Below are 18,359 nucleotides of genomic sequence, written 5' to 3' on the forward strand. Positions count from 1 at the left end.
GCAGGACTATGTTGAATAGGAGTGGAAACAGTACACATCCTTGTCTTATTCCTGACTTTAGAGAGAAACTTTCAGTTTTTGTCCAGTTAGTGTGATTGCTGTTGGTTTGTTGTAGATAGCTTTTTATCAGATTGACATAAACATCATCCATTCCAATTTTTTGGTAAGGTTTTTTTTTTTTATCATGAGTGAGTACTGGACTTTGTAAACAGCTTTCTCTGCATCTATTGAGATGACCATATGATTTTTGCCTTGGCTCTGTTAATATGATGTATTATATTTATGGATTTATGCATGTTGAACCATCCCTGCATCCCTGGGATGAATCTCACTTGATCATGGTGTAATCTTCTGAAGATTTGCTGCAGTCCGTTTGCCAGTATCTCATTAAGAATTTTTGCATCTATGTTCATTGGGGAGATTGACCTGTAATTCTCTGTTTTAGTTGGGCCCTTCTCTGGTTTTGGTATCAGGGTAATGCTTGCTTCCAGGAATGAATTTGGAAGTATGCCATCTCTTTCAATTTTGTTAAAGAGTTTGAGAAGTAGCGGTATTAGGTGTTCTCTAATGTTTTGTAGAATTCAGCAGCGAATACATCAGAGCCTGGACTTTTCTTTGTTGATGGATTTTTAATTACATCTTTGATTTCACTGATTGATATTGGTTTATTTAGGATTTTTATATCTTCTTGATTCAGCTTTGGTAATTCATATGTATTTAGGAATCTGTCCATTTCTTCTGCATTTTCCATCTTAATAGAATACAAGTTTTCAAAGTAGATATGTATGATTTTCTGGATTTCTGCAGAGTCTGTTGGGATTTCCCCCTTTTCATTCCTAATTGGTTGGATTTGTATCTTTTCTTGCCTTTTTGGATAAGATTGGCTAAGAGTTTGTCAACTTTATTTAATCTTTCAAAGAACTAACTCTTTGTTCGTTGATTCATGTGCTAGGAGTCAGTATATGGTCTGTTTTGGAGAATGTCCTGTGTGTAGCTGAGAAGAATATCCATTGTGATGTCATGGGGTGGAAAGCTCTCTAATATATCTACTAAGTCCATTTGTTCAAAAAGTTTGATTTATTTCTAATATTTCATTATTTTTTTTGTCTAGTTGTTCTGTCTTTTTGTGACAGTTGGGTACTGAGGTCTCCCAATACAACTGTATTAGGTCTTATTTGATTTGTCATGTCTTTTAGTATTGTTTTATATAGCTGGATACACTGGTATTTGTTGTGTATATATTTATGGTTGTTATCTCTTCCTCTTGGGTTGATTCCTTTATGAGGATGTAGGAACCTTCTTTATCTGTCTTCATCAGTCTTGGCTTGAAATTCACTTTGTCTGCAAATAGAATAGCTACCTTTGCTTTTTTATGGGTTCCTGTTATATGGAATATTGTTTTCCATCCTTTGACTTTCAGTCTATGAATTTCTTTTTGAATTAAATGTGTTTTTTATATGCAGCATATTGTTGGTTGCTTCTTGATCCATTCTGCCAGGTGCCAGGTTAACACCATTAACATTGATGGTTATAATGAAATGTACTGACTTATCCTTGCCATGTTATTTTCCTGTTGCTGGTTCTCCTTCCCCACCTTCCTCTAATTGTTTGCCTTTCCAGGTGGATTCCTTCTGTTCATGGAGCTGTAGTACTTATTATCTCTTTGTAGAATGTGCTTTAGAACATTTTGGAGTGTTGGTTTTGTGGTCTTAAATTTCCTCAGATGTTCTTTGTCATGGAAGTATCTTATTTCACCATTAATTTTTTCTTTTTGGCTTTTTCCTTTTTTATCGGTACCAGGGATCAAACTCACGACTGCCCGCTTGCCAGGCAGGCGCTTATGCCGCTGAGCTAAATCCCTAGCCGGTCTGTGAACATTTTTAAAATGTCATTTGTGGTATCTTGCTTCCAATTAACCTTAAGTTATTTTTCTTTATCTCACCTAGGAGCTGCTGGATTGATTTCTCATGATCCCTTGCTATTTTTGAGAAATCTTTCTTTTCTTGTTTGCTAACTTCAATATATGAGATCCTTCAATGTATGAGCTCCTGTCCTCACAGTGGCCTAACCTGCTCTGAGTGCTTTCAGTGGAGTTTTTTTATTCTCCTGGATATGTGCTTGAATCTGCTTCATGGATTCCATTTCTTTGCTATGCTGATCTTCCATAATTTGCTTAAGTTCGTCTTTTTTTTTTCTTGGTGTTTGTCTGCTGTGATGTCGCTAAGCCTCATGTGTATTTTGGTAATCTCTGAGTTATCTGAGAGATTATTTCTGATTTCATTTTTCCCCAGAGCCTCATTCAATTGCTTTGTTGTTTCCACTTCAGAGAGACCTGGTGGAGGCTTCCAGATGGTCCCACCTCATTGCCTTTGACAAACTTGATGTCTGGGGCTGCATTTTGCTTAAGTGTCTTCTCACTTTATTTTCTTTTTTTAGTTTAATTCCTGGGCTGGTGCTTGTAAATTACATACGGTGGGTTGCTTTATTGGTGGTATTTAGGACATTTAGGTGATGATCATTTCTCTGAAGTATCTTCCAGGTGCAGCTGATTTTTAGGTTTTGAGTCTGTTGGAAGATCTCGCCTCTTCAGTTTGTTGGGGATGAGAAGTTGTTGCTTCTTTGGCCCAGTCCCTGGTTCTTGGCTCTGTGCCACTGTATTTTCTGTGACCCTAATTTAATCTGAGTCATGGAATACTAGGACAATAACTGTTTAGGACAATTATGTCAATTTTGGCTATAGTGTTATCAATAGCATCAAACACATCCTGGAAAACAACAAACTGAGCTTAATTTGCAACTTTTAATTGTATGAACTAGATTTGTGATTATATAACAAGATGTAAAATAAACCAGATAATTATATACAATATATAAGTTCACAATGTGTCAATTTTGCCCTCGAAGGTTCAAATTTAAAATAGATTAAGGAGAAAATAGAGAAGTGGAAGAAGAGAAAGACATTAGAAGCAAGGTTGAAAGACAAAGAAGATCTCACTACCTTGGGAAAACTGGTGCAGAAGGGAAGGAAAAGACTTTTGGAAGAGATAAAAAACAATAGAACAGAACCATACCCACAAAGAGGTTAGGAACCACTTTCACACATATAAAAACAATAAAAGAGAAAGAAAAACAAACAGTCTCTCTCTGGTTTCACTCACAGACAACCTTTGGAGACAGAGTCCTGAATTGTGCTGATCTGTCCCCAGCAAGCCAGCAGTTGTTTTATGGCAGAGGGGTGGATAATCTCAGCAGGCCTGCCCTGAGACTCATTGGGCTTGCTGAAGTCCAAGCAATTTCATGGATCTGCACCCAGCTAGGAGCTGCTAGAGGAAGCTGGCCACAGTTCTGGGTTCTGGACTTATCTGCCCATCTGCAAAATAACTCCTGGCTAATGGCTTTCTCCCTGCAGGAGGACTAAGTCCTCTGTACTCACTGCCAGCCAGATCAGTCTTCTACGTCCGCTGCTCCCTTCCACTGCTGCATCTCTCTGCAGAGGCCTCCAGGGTCATCTGCTGTCACTGTCACTGTCACCATGACCATGCATCCCCAGGTTTGAACAGCTCCTCTCATGTAGTGAGTTTTGTCTCAGGGTAAAGGCACCACCCACTACTGCCTTCTTATTCCTTAAAGTTTTTCTTTTTACTCTCTCTGTGGGCTTCAATTCTCACTTCAGATTCTTCCCAGGTCCAGGGGACCCCCTTCCTCATGGTGCTATATTCCAGCATCTGGATGGTGACACTCAGAGAGGCTGTTTTCTCTGCAGCTTACTGCTCTGCCATTTTCCTGGAAATTGGAAAGCTTCTTTCTGTGTTCAGTTTGGGGTTATTTTCTGAAACCCTTCTGTGGGTCATGTCCAGTGCTGTTAATCAGGTGATGAATAAAACAACTCTGTCACTGTCCCATAAGCACAATTCACTTGTTTGTTATTATCCCATCACCCACAGCAGCACTGTTCCTGGCACACCACAGGCACTTTATAATCATGTGAGTACCACCTGTTATAGGGGAGGGGGTACTGGGAATTGAACTCAGGACCTTGTGCTTGCCAGGCAGGCACTGTGCACTCAGCTACATCCCTGGCCCTCATCTACTAAACGTGATGGCTTCTTCTGCTCTTTTCTAATTGTAGAATAAAATTCATGGGAACTGATTTTAGAGAGGCGATCTTTATGGTCAGCGTTTCCCACAGCATCTTTAAACAAAAAGGCAGAAGTAAATGACATCAAACTATTTTTTAGGCAGCACACATCTCTCCATGAAGATTATGCTGGTAGCAAAATGTGTAAAATCAGTGATGCTTCTAAGGAATTTAGACACAAAGACATCCAACAAAATACAACCATTACTGTTGTTGCTGGGGATCAAACCAGAGCCTGCATATGCCAGGCACGCACTCCACCACTGAGCTACATCCCCAGGTCCCCAGTCCAATCACGAAGGGACAAATTGGGTAAGAACGGAAACCACAACCGGCCTCACAGCTAAAAGCAGACTTGGGCTGGAGAGGGAGCCCTTGGAAGCCCCAGGCAATGACAGTGCCCGGCTGGATTCAGGGTTTCTTTAAGGCCAGGTGTCCAGTGGGGACGTCCTCTTCCAAGTCTTGAAACAAATCATTTAAAAAAGTGGGGAGCTGTGGCTGAGTGCTCTGATTCTCTGAATCTCAAAGTCTGTGAACATCATCTTCTTGACAAGACCAGGCATTCTTTCTTTTATTGTGGTAAAATATACACAGCATAACGTCAACCACTGGTCACTCTGAAATACAGAGCTTGGTGGCATTTTCCTTTTCTGAGACGGATCTTGCTATGTGGCCTAGGCTGGCTTTGAGCTTAGCACGTGGCACAGACTGACCTCAAAATTAAGGCGATTCTCCTGCCTCAGCCTTCCGAGTTCTGGGTTGATAGGTGTAAACCACCTCGCCTGGCAGTTTAGTGGACTTAGTACACACACATAGAGCCACGAAACTGTCACACTGTCCATCTCCACTACTTGTCATCTTGCCAAAGTGACACGCTGTGTCCCTCCCCAGCCCCTGGCGACTCCCTCTACTTTTGATCTCTATGAATATGACCACTGTAGGGAGCTCCTTTAGGTAGATTGTCCAGTGTGCATCCTTCAGTGCCTGGCCTGTCACTCAGCAGTGTCCACCAATTCCTGCAGGTTGCAGTGTCTGTCTGAATTTTCTTCCTTTTAGGACCAAATGATCTTCCATTGTGCACGCACTGCCTCTTGTTCAGTGACTCATGGGGTCTCCCTCTGCTGTTGCATGCTGTCAGCTGTGTTGGGGATAGGGCACATCTCCCTGTTCACAGCTGAGTGAGGAACATGGCAAATGACATGTGCATTGTGGCCCCAGGGCCACTGTAGGAGCCTGTGAGACCCCATGCTGTGGACCTGATCAAGGGCCTCAGTGGTACAAACCACACATGGTGAAGATTGTTACTTATGGTCACACTGACAGAGAAGGTGAGCCGATACCCAGTGCCACTTCTGGGGCTCCTCCAGTTAAACTGGGCATAGCTCCAGGCTGGTCCCCAACACAAGGCTGCTGTGGGAAACATCACAGAATTGTGGGACCTGCCTCTGTGTCTGGTGCCCTCTACTTTGAGTAACCTACAATCAAAATGATGGCTTTCTCTTTTAGCATCTCTCCTTAAATGGAGTTGGTCTATCAATTGTCATTAGTCAATGAGGGACTTTCTACATCTACCTCCCTGTTCCTCCTGGCCTCCCCCAGAACTGTATTTTGGACCCACCCTTCCTACCTTCTCTCACCCTTGGCTTCTGCACAGATCTGGCCTGAGACGGGGGGGCGGGGGCGCGGACGCCAGCACCCCATCCCTCTGCCTGGAAGGTGTCGTCATCCCATGCTGCGGCTCCTCCCTGGCGCCACCGCCCACTGGGCAGCCAGGCCAGGGGTACTCTGGCAACACTAGCTCCTCTCACTGCCTGAGTCCTTGGCAGGCCGCCCAGCGTCCCCTTTGGAGTCTTTTTGTTCTACTGCCTCTCTAGCCAGCGCTTGCTAAATGCCCGGGAAGACAGAAATGGTTCTGAGAGTCCCATGGTGTAAGTATATTAAAGAGCCAAGTAAAAGACAGATAACAGGAAACAGGGGGAACTTTTGCAGATGGGATGGGGACCAAGAGATGGTGGAGAGGGAGGCGAAGAGGACATAAAAAGAGTTAAGACACGTTACACACATGTACCAACGCCCTGTGAGCAATGTGATCATTATGTACCACAAACATGTACAAATAAAAAGAAAAATTAAAAAACAAAAAGACCCAGCTGTTTATGCTCCAGAAGGTGGACGACCTCCACCTGGTTCCTGCCTCTAGGGGCTGAACTCTGAACCCCCAGGATGATGCTTCCTCCTCCTGTCTCTGCCAGACACCTGCCCTCTGCAGGGCTGGCCCAAGCGGTGTAAACATTGCCTTCTTCACTGTGTGTATCCCCAGCCCCAAGCACAGGCTCGTTTTCTTTTTTTAGAAGCTTCTCCTTCACGACTCCCATACTTAAGCCCTTCAGCCACTTTGGACCAGCTTGGTGGCAACCCTCACTGCCTGCACACCCTTCTCTCATGCCCACAGGGGCCCGTTTGTCTGTCCACCTCCCCTGGCTCCACTTCCCAGCGTTCCTGGGCCTGTTCACCTGGCCCTGGGCTCCTGCCAGGGACGGTGCACACTATGCAGGCAAGAGCAGTACCTGCAGCCTGGCCCTGGCCATTTAAACGGACGCTTTGCCAAGGCCGCCTTGAATCAAACCACAGCTGAAGGAACAAGAATAGTCTGCTGTGTTTTCTGCTTGGCGGGCACATCTTTGCCCAGTCCTGTAAACAACTGTGATGGGTTTAATTGTGTCCCTTAAGATGTGTTGGCATGTTAACCCTCAGTCCCTGTGAAAGTGACTTTATTTGGAAACAAGATCTTGGCTGATCGAATCAGAGAACATGAGGTCATTAGGGTGGTGACCAGCAGACACAGGAGAGACTGCTGCAGGGAGATGGAGGTAGGGGTTGGAGAAGCTGCCACAGACCAGGAAACTCCAAGGCATGTGGCAGCTGGGAGAGGCGGGTGCCTCCTGGAGCACTGGAGGGTGTGTGACTCTGGAAGCCTTGGTTTTGACTGGTGCTCTCCAGTACTGTGGCCGGTAAATTGCTGCTGTGTTATGGTATGCGGTGTGTGATGCACCTGGTTCTCCATCTGCGGACACCACCAGCTGTGGATTCCACCAAGCGTAGCTCAGAATGGTTGGGGAAAAATTGCTATCTGTCCCACACAAGTACTGTTCTGGTCTTTGGTCCCTAAGCAGTATTGATGGTCTGCACAGTGTGGACACTGTCTGTGGTGTTCTAAGTAAGTGATGATGGTGAGAAATGTTTGAGGAGACACATGCAGGCCTCAGATGTCCTCAGACCAGTGCTCTGTGGCTGCTATGCTGTCATGGCAGCCCCCAGCACAACAACTGAATGGACTGGTCCCCTCCACATAGCCAGCACAGATGACACGATTTTTACACGCATGCTGGGCATGGGAGGGCACTGGTCCCTGCAGCATGTCATATAGGCCATGGTGAATGGGGTCACCAAGCTTGGGGTCCCCTGTATTGATGCAGAGAACGTGCAGGAGTGTGGCAAAGCCAGCTTCCTCCGTCAACATGGCCTGGTCCTTCCCAGCCAATCCTTAGAAAGTCACAATGACACTTGTCATCATACTCAGTTCTGAAAGGTTGCCCTCAGCCAGGCATGGTAGCACACATCTGTAACCCTGCACTCTGGAGGCTGAGACAGGAAGATTGCTGAGAGTTCAAGGCCAGCATGAACTATATCACAAGATTCTGTCTCCAACAAAACAAAACAAAACAAAACAAGGCTGACCTTTCTAAGAAAACAGCCAAAGTCAACACAATGTTGGATTTTTAAGTCCATTTTTTTTCATAACAGGAATTGAACTCAAGACCTTGCACTTGCCAGGCAGGTGCTATGCCACTGAACTATCTCCTTGGCCCTGGATTTTTAAATCTTAAAACTGTTCTTCTTTTGCTTTGCCTATAACATTTTACTTTTAATAACCAAGGTATATCCAAACAATCTTTCAAAGTATTTTTTTTTTTGTACCAGGGATTGAACTCATGACCTTGCACTTGCCAGGCAGGCGCTTGTGCCACTGAGCTAAATCCCTGGCTCGAAGTATGATTTTTTAAGACGGATGGAGGAGCCCAGTGCGGTGGCGATGCCTATAATCCCAGCACTCAGGAAGGCTGAGGCAGGAGGACTACAAGTTCAAACCCTGCCTGGGCAATTTAGCAACTGAGTAAAAATAAAAAAAGACTGAGGATACAGCTCAGTACACAGGTCCTGGGTCTCATGCCAGTAACCAAAAACATAAATAAGAAGAAGGCTGATCAGAAAGCTTTCCGTGATGGGCTGATGTTGCAGCACTTCCTACGGAGCTAACCTTGCTGCATTTCCTGATTGCTATCTGCCCACCCCACCCTTGCCATTTTTCCCTGATCTGTGCTTTATGACAAATTAAACCACAAAAGCCAGCAGAGCACAGCTTCAGCCATGGGCTGAGACAGAGCCAGCATGGGGATGGCAGCAGTCCAACGCCCAGGTTGTACAGTCTCATCCACGGAAAGGGCCCAGACTTACAGTTCTGGGTGCAGCGTGATGCGTGGGGGAGGCCAGTGGCGGCCTGGTCGGGCTCTGGAAGGCCAGGCAGAAGCGCTGGCCGGTGTCTGGTGGCGAGGAGGCATAGATGCGGTTCTCCAGGCGCTCAGGTTCCTGCTTGTAGGACTCGAGAGGAAACGTGTGCTGCTTGGTCACTTGGGTGGGAGTGGATGGGGAAGAGGAGACGTTGGAAGCTGTGGGAAGACACAGGGCCTGTTAGAAGCTTGGCTGGGTGGAGGCGGGCATCAGAGGCTCCTCCTCTTCTAAGAGCCCAAATCCTCCAGTGGCAGCAATCAGAATCATTCATTCAAGACAGGCTGTGAGGGCCGGGGACTTAGCTCAGTGGTATAAGAGCCTGCCTGGCAAGCGCGAAATTGTGAGTTCGATCCCCGGCACCAAAAATAAAAAAGATAGGCTGCTATGCAATGCACTATGGAGCCCAGGCTGACTTCAAACTCACAAGTGGACCTCCTGCCTCAGCCTACCAAGTACAGGGATTGCAGAGGTGTGTGGCACCTCGGCAGTAACTTGTTTCTTCGTCGTTGTTGACAGAATACTTTATTAGTTTCCGTACCAAACTCACTAGAGAAGACCTGAATATTAAAGACACCATGTCAAATCTTCACAAATGGGGAAAAAAACTGAGTTTAACATTTCTAGACCAGCATGGCTATTAATTTATGTATAATGCCAACTCAATGTGGTAACTGGGATAACTTTTTCCAAAGTTGATGACATGGTTAAAGTTTCTAAAAGTCTCAACTTTATATATATATATGTGTGTGTGTGTATTTATATTTACATAAAGAGATCAATAATAGAAGTATGTTATGCACCAATAGCAGCGACAGCTTTTCCAGGTTCTGTAGTCATCAGAGCAAAATTATAGAGACCCACAGAGCACTGCATTAAAAAGAAAGAAAAGAACACCTGATGGTATATTTCTTAGTACCAGGCAATTTTGTAAACCTACTTCTACTCTCTTAGATTTGCAGGGTCAGAACTTCCCTTGCACCCCAATTAGGCCCTAGAGGTCCCCTTGTTAGGGGGATGCTCACAAGGTCCTGATGTCACATGGTGTAACCCACATCCTCCTTGGTCAGTCCCCTCTTCTGCCACTTGGCCGGATCCACTTGTTCCCCTCTACTCTTCCCAGGCACGAGCCAAGAGCAAACCTTGCTCTGCCGAATTGATTGGGGTTTTTCACAGGAATGCTTGCAAAGTGTCTGACCAACACCAAAGTCAGTGCTGTGGGGGGATGTCACGTGACAAAAAGGAAGAATCAGGAGGGACAGCCCTGCCCAACAAACGTGTGACTTGAATAGATGGCACTGAAGTCTCAATTCCTGTTGTCTGTGAATGTGACCTCATTTAGAAATAGGATTTTTGCAGAATAACCAAGTTATGGGGATGTTTGCTGGATTAGGGTGCGCCTGGAAGCAACTCAAGTGTCTTATAGGAAGAAGAGATGCATAGAGTTTTGGAGGATTCATGCAGAATTATTGGTTCTATTGCTCTTGGCCAGTGGCAGCAAAACATGGCAGGAATGAATGACAGAGCAAAACCTATAATTTCATGGCCAGGACACAAAAGACAGAAGAGGAAAAGACACCCAGGGACCAGAAGACCTCTTTGTGGACCCAGCCTATTAAAGGTCCATCACCCCCAACAGTGGCCAAGCTGGGACCAAGCCTCCATTCATGGATACTGAGTGATATTCAACATCCAGACTAGAGCAGGGGAAGGGAAACTTGTGAGGGGAAGAGAAGGGTGAAATGTCAGAGCTGTGAGTAGTTTAGGGGGACGGGGAAGGAACCTTCTTGGAACTACAAATATGGTCCCTCTACATGGCTCGGGTCCAGTCCTGGAACTCCAGCAGGCATTGTCTGGAGAGTGCTGTCACACACGCCAGCCCTGCGGGTGTCCCTGATGCCCACTTACAGACAGAAAGACTGTTGGCAGCAGGAAGGAAGCTGGGAAGGCCCCAGGTGCCTGAAAGGCAGGAGAGGGTGGTGGGGCTGGGGGTGGGCTGGGGCCTGGTGCCTGGGCATTCTTGATGGGCAGGATGGGCTTCCTTCTCACCAGCTGGAAGGGAAGGCACACATCAGCGAGCAAGAAGGAGGCTTTCACCCCGTGGATACTGTCTCCCTGCTGGGGACGCTGGCTTAGGCAAGGCCCCAGGGCGGGTCAGAGCCATGTTCCTAAACTTTCTGTTTTGAATGTTTAGTGTCAAGGTTGCTAAATGAAGGAGCAAATGGGGCCACTGTGGCTTCAGCCCCACTGCTTTCCCCTTCCTCGTAGGGGAAACCTCCTCTCATCTGTTGTGACAGTTATGTGTCTGCTGGCCAGTCAAGCCTACGGCCACACAGAGCTGCATGGCAGGAGGAGCAGGCTAGGAGATAGGGAGAAGTCTTACCCTTCTGCCTGGCTGGGGAACTGGTCAAGAACAAAACTCACAGCAAGCCAGATACTGCCTTGTCCCGACCACAGAGCACCCAGTGCATGTAGCATGGAAGCAGGAGGAGCCTGGAGAAGAGAGCAGGCCTGCGGCAGGACGTGGTAGAGGGCTCACAGAAACATCAGCGAGCCCTCCTGCCCTGGAAAGTGAAGATTTGTGCCCCTGAGACAAGTAAACTTCCTGAGGGCCTCGACAGGACCAGGCCATGGCAGCAGAAGCCTTGGAACAGGCCACAGGACACAGAGGTGACGATGTCTTCCAAGACTCCCTCACTCTGGGTGGGGCTGTTGCCAGCCTGAGGGTGAACAATTCCTCTGATTCTCCAGGGCCACAGCCAGGCCGTGTGAATAGCCCCAGTGAGTGACAGAAAGTGCCACTGGCAGCCATACAGACCCCACATCAGTGGCGCCAGACACCAGGGAGCCAGAGCTGGTGACTTCGCAGGGCCTGGCTGTCCATGTCAGTGGGAGCTGCATCTGGAAGAATGGGGAGGACAAAAGAGGACAGTGGTGCCACTGGTCAGAAGTGAGTGCCAGCCTAAAGGACAGTCACGCAGGGAAGAAGTGAGGTTGGACATCAGGGCCGCATGCTCAGGTTGGATTTGCTCACTTGCCAGCTGTGGGCCTCAGAGCAAAGCCAGCCCTCATGTTGGCAGGAGTACAACAGGTAGACCAGATGGTTGTGCATCCTGCAGTGTGAAGAAAGAGCCGGAGTCACTGAGCCTTTGCTTGCATAGGGGCTGTGGTGACAAGGAGGGCAGACTTGATCCAGGACAGAAGGAGAAGCATGGGTGGGCAGTTGACACTGGCTAGGGGATGCTTACATGGATGTTTACACATCATAGAGAATCACAGCAGTGTGTGATGCTAGAGTGTGGGGTGGGGTACACTGTAGGACCAGCCTCTGGGTTTCTGCTGGCTCAGGACATCACTCAAAGGCTACAGTCTCAGATGACCATATTATCATAGAATCCCAAGGGTGGGATACAGAATCCATTGGGGTGGCCCAAAGTAATCAAGATACAGGCCATGGGACCCCTGCTGCCATGATACTTTTGCCTTTGAGCCAGTTAACCATGAACTGAATCCCCTGAAAACGTAAGCCAGATTAACCCTTTCCTGCTTAGAGGAAATTTGTAGTGGGTACTGGGTATTTGGGTCATAATAACCAAAATTTTGGTTATCAACAATAAAGAACTGACTAATAAGTATAGAAAAAGAGGGTACTACTGCAAGGTTCAGAGTCAGGTTCAGATCCAGGGCTGGTGAGCATCTAGGTGACAGAGCGGGTCCTTGGGCTACCAGCCTCGGTCAATGGCATGCTTTCCAGGGAAGTGGCTGGACCTGGTAAGGTGCTGTCAGGGACTGGGATGTTCAGCTGCAGTGCAGGTTGCAGTGCCACGGCCAGCTATGTTCCTTTCTGAATTCCCAGAGGGCTGCAGGTCACCACCTGTCTGCCCCACACAGCAACTGCCTAGCCAGTGCCTGCCAGGTGGAATTTGACCCAGAACTAGCCACAGGATTGACACGGCACAGGGGCCCACTAAGGGGAGTGACTGGAAGTGGGACTCTAGAAGGAATTTGCACAGTTTCCATTCCTTGCCAGGGCCAAGATCACCTGGAGCTTTGAGCATCCACGATTGGGGTCTGAAGATGGGTTGAGTGGGGCTGAGCGGATCCTGGGGATCTGAGATTTTTAAGGCAATGCAGGGGGTTTGGGAACCACTGACTTCACCTAACTTCCTCATGTTTCTTCTTCAGTAACTTCAATAACTGCCAGCTCCCCACAGTCCTCAGGCCTCAGCTCTCTCACAGGTCCCTTCTCTGGGGAGAGAGCCAGGTTTCTGTTTTCTGACCTCTACGTTCCCTTCAGATGGAAGGCTCCCTTCTTGCAGCTAAGGACAACTGCATTCAGAGAATCCCTGACTCACTCTTTCTCCCTGGGCTCTAGGTGCAGGCCAGCTGGCCTGAGTTCCTCTGTGGCTTCCCAGCTGCTTTGAGATTGTTATGGTTTAGATCTAGATGTCCCTCTAAAGTCTCATGCGTTCATACGCAGGATCTTTGGAAGGCAACTGATTATAGGGCTTATAGCTAACTTGTTGACAGGCAGAGAGGCCTGGTTGGAAAAGGCAGAATCTCTCTTCCAGGCTCCTCCCTTGACCCTCATTGCTTCCTGTCTGCCATGAGGTGAGCAGCTTTTCCTCCACCAGGTCTGCCACGCTGTCCTGACTAGGAATCAGACAATTATGGACTGAACCCTCTACGAACTGTGGACTGAGATAAACCCTTCTTTCTTTAACTTGTGGGTGTCATGCATTTTTGTCCTGATGAGGAGAGTGACTGAGACAGAGATCCTGCTCAGAATGCTACAATACCACCCATTTCCTGGGGGCCGAGTGTCCTCCCCACCCGCTAGGACCCTCTCTCAGGGCAGAGTCCCCAGGCACTTGGTGGAGTACTGGCACAGATGTCAGCATAACCCAGCAGCAGTGGACCCTCCTGAGATCACTGTCAAGCCATATATTAATTCAGAGTAAGGCTTTGGCTGCAACTTTGCATACAGGTCCTAAAAAAGTTTTATAGTCTTATCATTAAAACTATTCCAAATACATTAGAAAACACAGGAGTTATTTTAGAGTCAAAAGATTACGGTAACATTTATGGTAAAAAAAAACTTCTTTCTGTTAACAAAACAAAACATGCTTCTTTCATGATGTTTGCTCTCATCCAGCCCAACCCTGCTTATCTCATTTTCTGAGATCAGGCACATTCAGGGTGGCAAAGCTGGAGACTTTCTAGGATACTACTTATTCTTCTAAAAGGAAGTCAGACAGCATTCTGTACCTCGCCAGTTAATAGTCAGCTCAATATCAATATCAATAATTTTTGCATTTCAGACTCTGCACCTGACAGAGAGGCCTGGTGGGGCGGGGCTGGTGGGGCGGACATCTGGCTCCCAGAAAATGGGTGGAAGCTCAGCATTCTGAGCAGGAGCTCTGTCTCGGTCACTCTCCTCGTTGGAACAAAATAGGTGACACTGGCAAGTAAAGGAAAAAGGGTTTATTCTGGCTCACAGTTCATACGAGTTTCAGCAAAACAAAATAGAAAGAAATTGAGGTTTGGAGAAAGAAATGGGAATCTTGCGAGCTCACTTCAAGGTAGTCTCAGCCCATGGTCTAGGCCTCTGTAGGCTGCCTTGGCTTTTGGAAGAACTGTACCCTCTCTGAGCACAGCTGGAGGTCAGAGCTCCACTCCACTGACCCAACATAATCCAGATACTCACTGAGCAAGAGACAACAGTGCAGAGCCCTGGGAAGCTAAGGCCAAAGGGAAGGGAGGAGAGGAACTGCTCATCAGGAGCTTTGGAAGCCATTCAAGAATAGATTATTTGCAGTATGAAATGGTTCTGAAAAGTAATTTGCTAAGACTAGAAGGGACATGTGAGTACCTCAGTCCCTCTGGTAATGGGTACTTGTGGAATTACAAATGTGGTAAGTATCCACCTGGTGCCATGTAGATCAATTCTGCTGACCACGATAGAATCCAGATAGTCCCACCAAGAGATCATGGATGGTCAGAATCAGCAAGGACTTCTTGGGACAATCATCTCATCACCTTCCTTTTATAGAGGAGGGAAAGGGTCAGCCCTGGACCCACATCAGGCCCAGGAGCAGGGGGTAGCAGAGCCCCAGCATGGCACCCTCTCCCTGTGCCATGGGGCTTTCAGATACTGAGTATAACCACTGTCAACCTAAACACCACTAGGAGAGAGCAACAAAGATCAAAGCCTGTACTCAGGAATGGAGAGTGGGCCGTGGGAATGGGCTCCAGGCTAAGCTGTGCTGTGTGCCTTGGGGCCAGGTTGCTTTGAGTCAGTTATCATGGTTACAGGGATCAATACAGGGTGGCATCAGCTCAGTGACTGGACAGCCAGTTGCTGGGCAGCTTTTCTTGGGAAGCATGTGCTGGTGGCAGTGGTCTTTGTGCAAAAGCCATGGCCCTGGCAGAGCCTTTTGTGATGCTTCTGTGAGGCACATCTCCTGGCTCTATTTGTTTTTGCTTGACACAATCAACTCCATTTCTATTCTGAAACCTGCCACACTACAGAAAGTTGGGGAGAAGGTGGTGTGTGCAGTCACAGGACAGAGCACACAATGGCACTGGCTGATGTGATGCCCATAGTCACAGGTTTGCAGTCTGCACAGTTGGACAGTCCGCACAGTTGGACAGTCTGCACAGTTTGGATATGCCTGGGCTGCTTCTCCAGTGCCCACTCTCCTCCATACCTGGGGACCGGACCACTGCTGCTGGAACAAACAGTGCAGACCAAGAGTGGATTCCTACACAAGTACAGAAAAGTCATCCTGACCCTGATTTCTCCAGGACACCTGTTTATAAAGCATTAATATTCAAGCCACTTGCCCAGCACATACGGGTGTCTCTAAGGTGTCAACCAGTACACTTGTGCTGCCTCCAGCCCCACTTGGGATTCCTAGTTGTTAACCACATTTTAGAAACTCTAGCTCCCAAGAACCTGAGAAAGAAGTGGTTCTTAAACTTTTGGAGGTCCCAGGACCTTCTGATAATCTGCTGAGATTCACAAGTGAACCATGGTAACACATTTCTTGCTCACTCTGCTTCTAAAACAACGTCAAGGCAATCCCAATGCCCAAAGCAAGGATGTCAGAATACCAGTTCCAAAGGGTCTCAACACTAGCACTTCCCTTTCCTGTGGGGCAGCTTGAGTCCCACCATGCCAGCTTAGGGGTAGCTGTGCCAACGCTGCTTGATGTCTGAATCCCCAAACTCAAAAATCTCCAAGGGACCCTCCCAGGGGAAAGTGGGGCTGATGATTAGGTGGGAAATCAGTGTGATAATAAATCTAGACAATGCCTGGGACTTGCCACACTGACGTTTCCAGTGAAATTGTGTCTTGAGTTTTTCCTATGCTTTCTGCCATTGAGCTACTTGGATCTGCTCAGGACCATGTCGGGAGCTTCTCCCCACCCACAGATGGTGGGGTTCCCTGCCTGAGAGTGTAGCCCCTCCAGTTCTGCTCTGATGTCCTACTTTGGACCCCTCCCTAGGCTGGGTATCCTTATCCTGGGGTCACTCCAGCCTCTGTCGGACCCAGGGCAGGTGAGAGGCTGGAGATGAACCCTCCCTCATCCCTCCCAGGTATGTCCTGGCCTTTCCCGGTTACAGCTCCCTGGGGACACAGATCATGCTGTTCTGTGGGCATCATGATGTGAACACCACTCAGCAAGGGAGAAGGAAGAGGAAGAGTTCAGGGCTAGGAGCCAGGAGCCTCTTTCTGTGTCCTCCTGCCCACCTTTCCCTGGGTACCCCACGCTAGACCAGAGCACCCACTCAGGGAGCTGGCTGTAGCCGGCTGTCACGGGACCTGTAACCAGGGCTCTCCTGGGGCTCTGTTGACTCAACACATCATTTGACACCTACTTGCCAGGTCCTCTGGATGCAAGGTGCTACTGAGCTGGGCTGGGGAGGCCCAGAAAGGGTCCAGCCACCACCTCTGCCCTGGAGCTCGAGTCTGTGGCTCTGTTGTGAGCTCTCAGATCTCCTCATTGACACCAGGAAGAAAGGGCTTGTGAGTGCCACTGTCACCTGCCTGCAATGATAGACAGCTACTGTCTCCATGCAGAACAAGGCAAAGGAAGGCCTCAATGGGCGTCACATGTCTCCTGGCGAAGTGAGAGCTCGCTGCCTTCTTTCAGAGATAAACCACAACCTCATGCCTAAGGTTGATTTTTATCCCTCAGTACAGCCACTGTGGGGGTTCCGGGCCATCATAAAAGAAGACTGCTTCCTCTTCCAATGGGATTGTTTCTGGTGTTTTTCATAGAGATGTAACAACTCAGTGCAAGGGAGTCTCGGAATGTCTCATGCTTCCAGTGTAGACTGTCTCATGGCAGGGAACCCTGAGCTGCCAAGTTAGGGCTTCCAGGGCTTGCAAAGTGCTCTGTCCCTTTCACATACCTCATCTCCCCATCCACCTCTGGCAATCCGTTCTGCTTTCTCCACATTGTTTCCCCCAGAAGTTCATGCCGAGTTAACCCTGGGCCTGAGGGAGGCTGGGCCAGTACAGCCATGGTCCACAGCACAGAGAAGGGGCAGCTGTGGGAGCCAACTCCAGGGACGCCCTCTGAATCCAAAACAATTACTGTCACTCCGATTCTTTGGAGACTCACTTCCTTATACTGATATGTAAAAGGCTGGCTAGGGTATTTCCTTCTCTCTTCAGTTGGCTCCGAGCATTGCAAATAAGGCTAGCTGAGGTGCTAATGTGCAAAGTCTATCGCCATCAGACAGTGCTGTTTCCTTGAACAGTGTTCTCCACAATACAGGATTGAGCACGGGAGATGTTAGAGCAAATAGCTCTGGAAATGTCAACTGGGTAGAGCCTCAAGATAAGAGGTTGTGACTCCCCAGAGCACAAGAGTCTGCATATCACAAACCAAAGAGATAACTCCCCAAAACAATTCCACTGCTCCCTTAATTGGATTATGTAAATTGATCCTTCTGCATATCTTTATCTCTGCAACTTACAGAGATGCCAATCTTGCACCTGGCCAGCCAGCTCAAGTTATTCACATTATTCCCGTCCCCCCCCCCCCCCCCCCCCGTCCTCACTGTCATTCATCTTTGAGCCACCCTCCTTCACAAGATAATAAATTCTGGGAGAGGCCTGGGGTCAAGGCCTTTGTCCACATGTCCTCACAGGGATTGAATTTAGGACCCCTTGGCTGCCCTTAACTTAGAACATGTCTTGGTGTCTTTACTCTCACCATGGGTGGCATTGGTGGTGGTAGGTTGGAATTAACTGGGTAGGATTCCAGTGATGTCTCAATGGGATTACAAATACAACCTTTTGGATTGTGAGGAAAACTAGAAAGAGGATTACAATACTTGGATGACTGAACTCAATATTTGAGTTTACAATAGGCAGCAACGGAGGAGTGGGCAGGGCAGGTCCCCTAGGCTTCCATGGAGCCAGCTAGGACTTGTGGCCTTCGCACCATCTCTTCCTGGAGCTGGTCTCACAGTGGGATGAGCCCTGATCTTTGCTGCACCTTCTGCACATAGCACGCATGGTTTCTGGCACACAGTCCCTGCCTGAGAGGTGCCCTCAGTACAGATGTGGGACACTTTTGCTAACAAAGTCACCAGTAGTCACGGCCCACAAGATAACAGACAGACAAACTGCATCATA

The 18,359-nt window shown here is 47.9% G+C and overlaps 1 protein-coding gene across 14 annotated transcripts in view; it reads right to left on the reverse strand.

The window, feature by feature from the left end:
• Positions 1-18,359, reverse strand: part of Prkag2 (protein kinase AMP-activated non-catalytic subunit gamma 2) — a 240,127-nt gene that overhangs the window by 100,161 nt on the left and 121,607 nt on the right. For 11 of the 14 annotated variants that reach the window (XM_063250773.1, XM_063250774.1, XM_063250768.1 and 8 more), the window contains one exon: positions 8,654-8,865. The exons of the other annotated variants lie outside the window; for them this stretch is intronic. In XM_063250773.1, the coding sequence (XP_063106843.1) occupies positions 8,654-8,865 (212 nt within the window). The remainder of the gene's footprint in view (positions 1-8,653; positions 8,866-18,359) is intronic. 14 annotated transcript variants of the gene reach the window in all.

This window comes from Cavia porcellus, unplaced genomic scaffold, assembly GCF_034190915.1.
Source record: "Cavia porcellus strain 051 isolate PalLab524CR breed Dunkin Hartley unplaced genomic scaffold, mCavPor4.1 scaffold_6, whole genome shotgun sequence".
NCBI classification, from domain to species: Eukaryota; Metazoa; Chordata; class Mammalia; order Rodentia; family Caviidae; genus Cavia; species Cavia porcellus.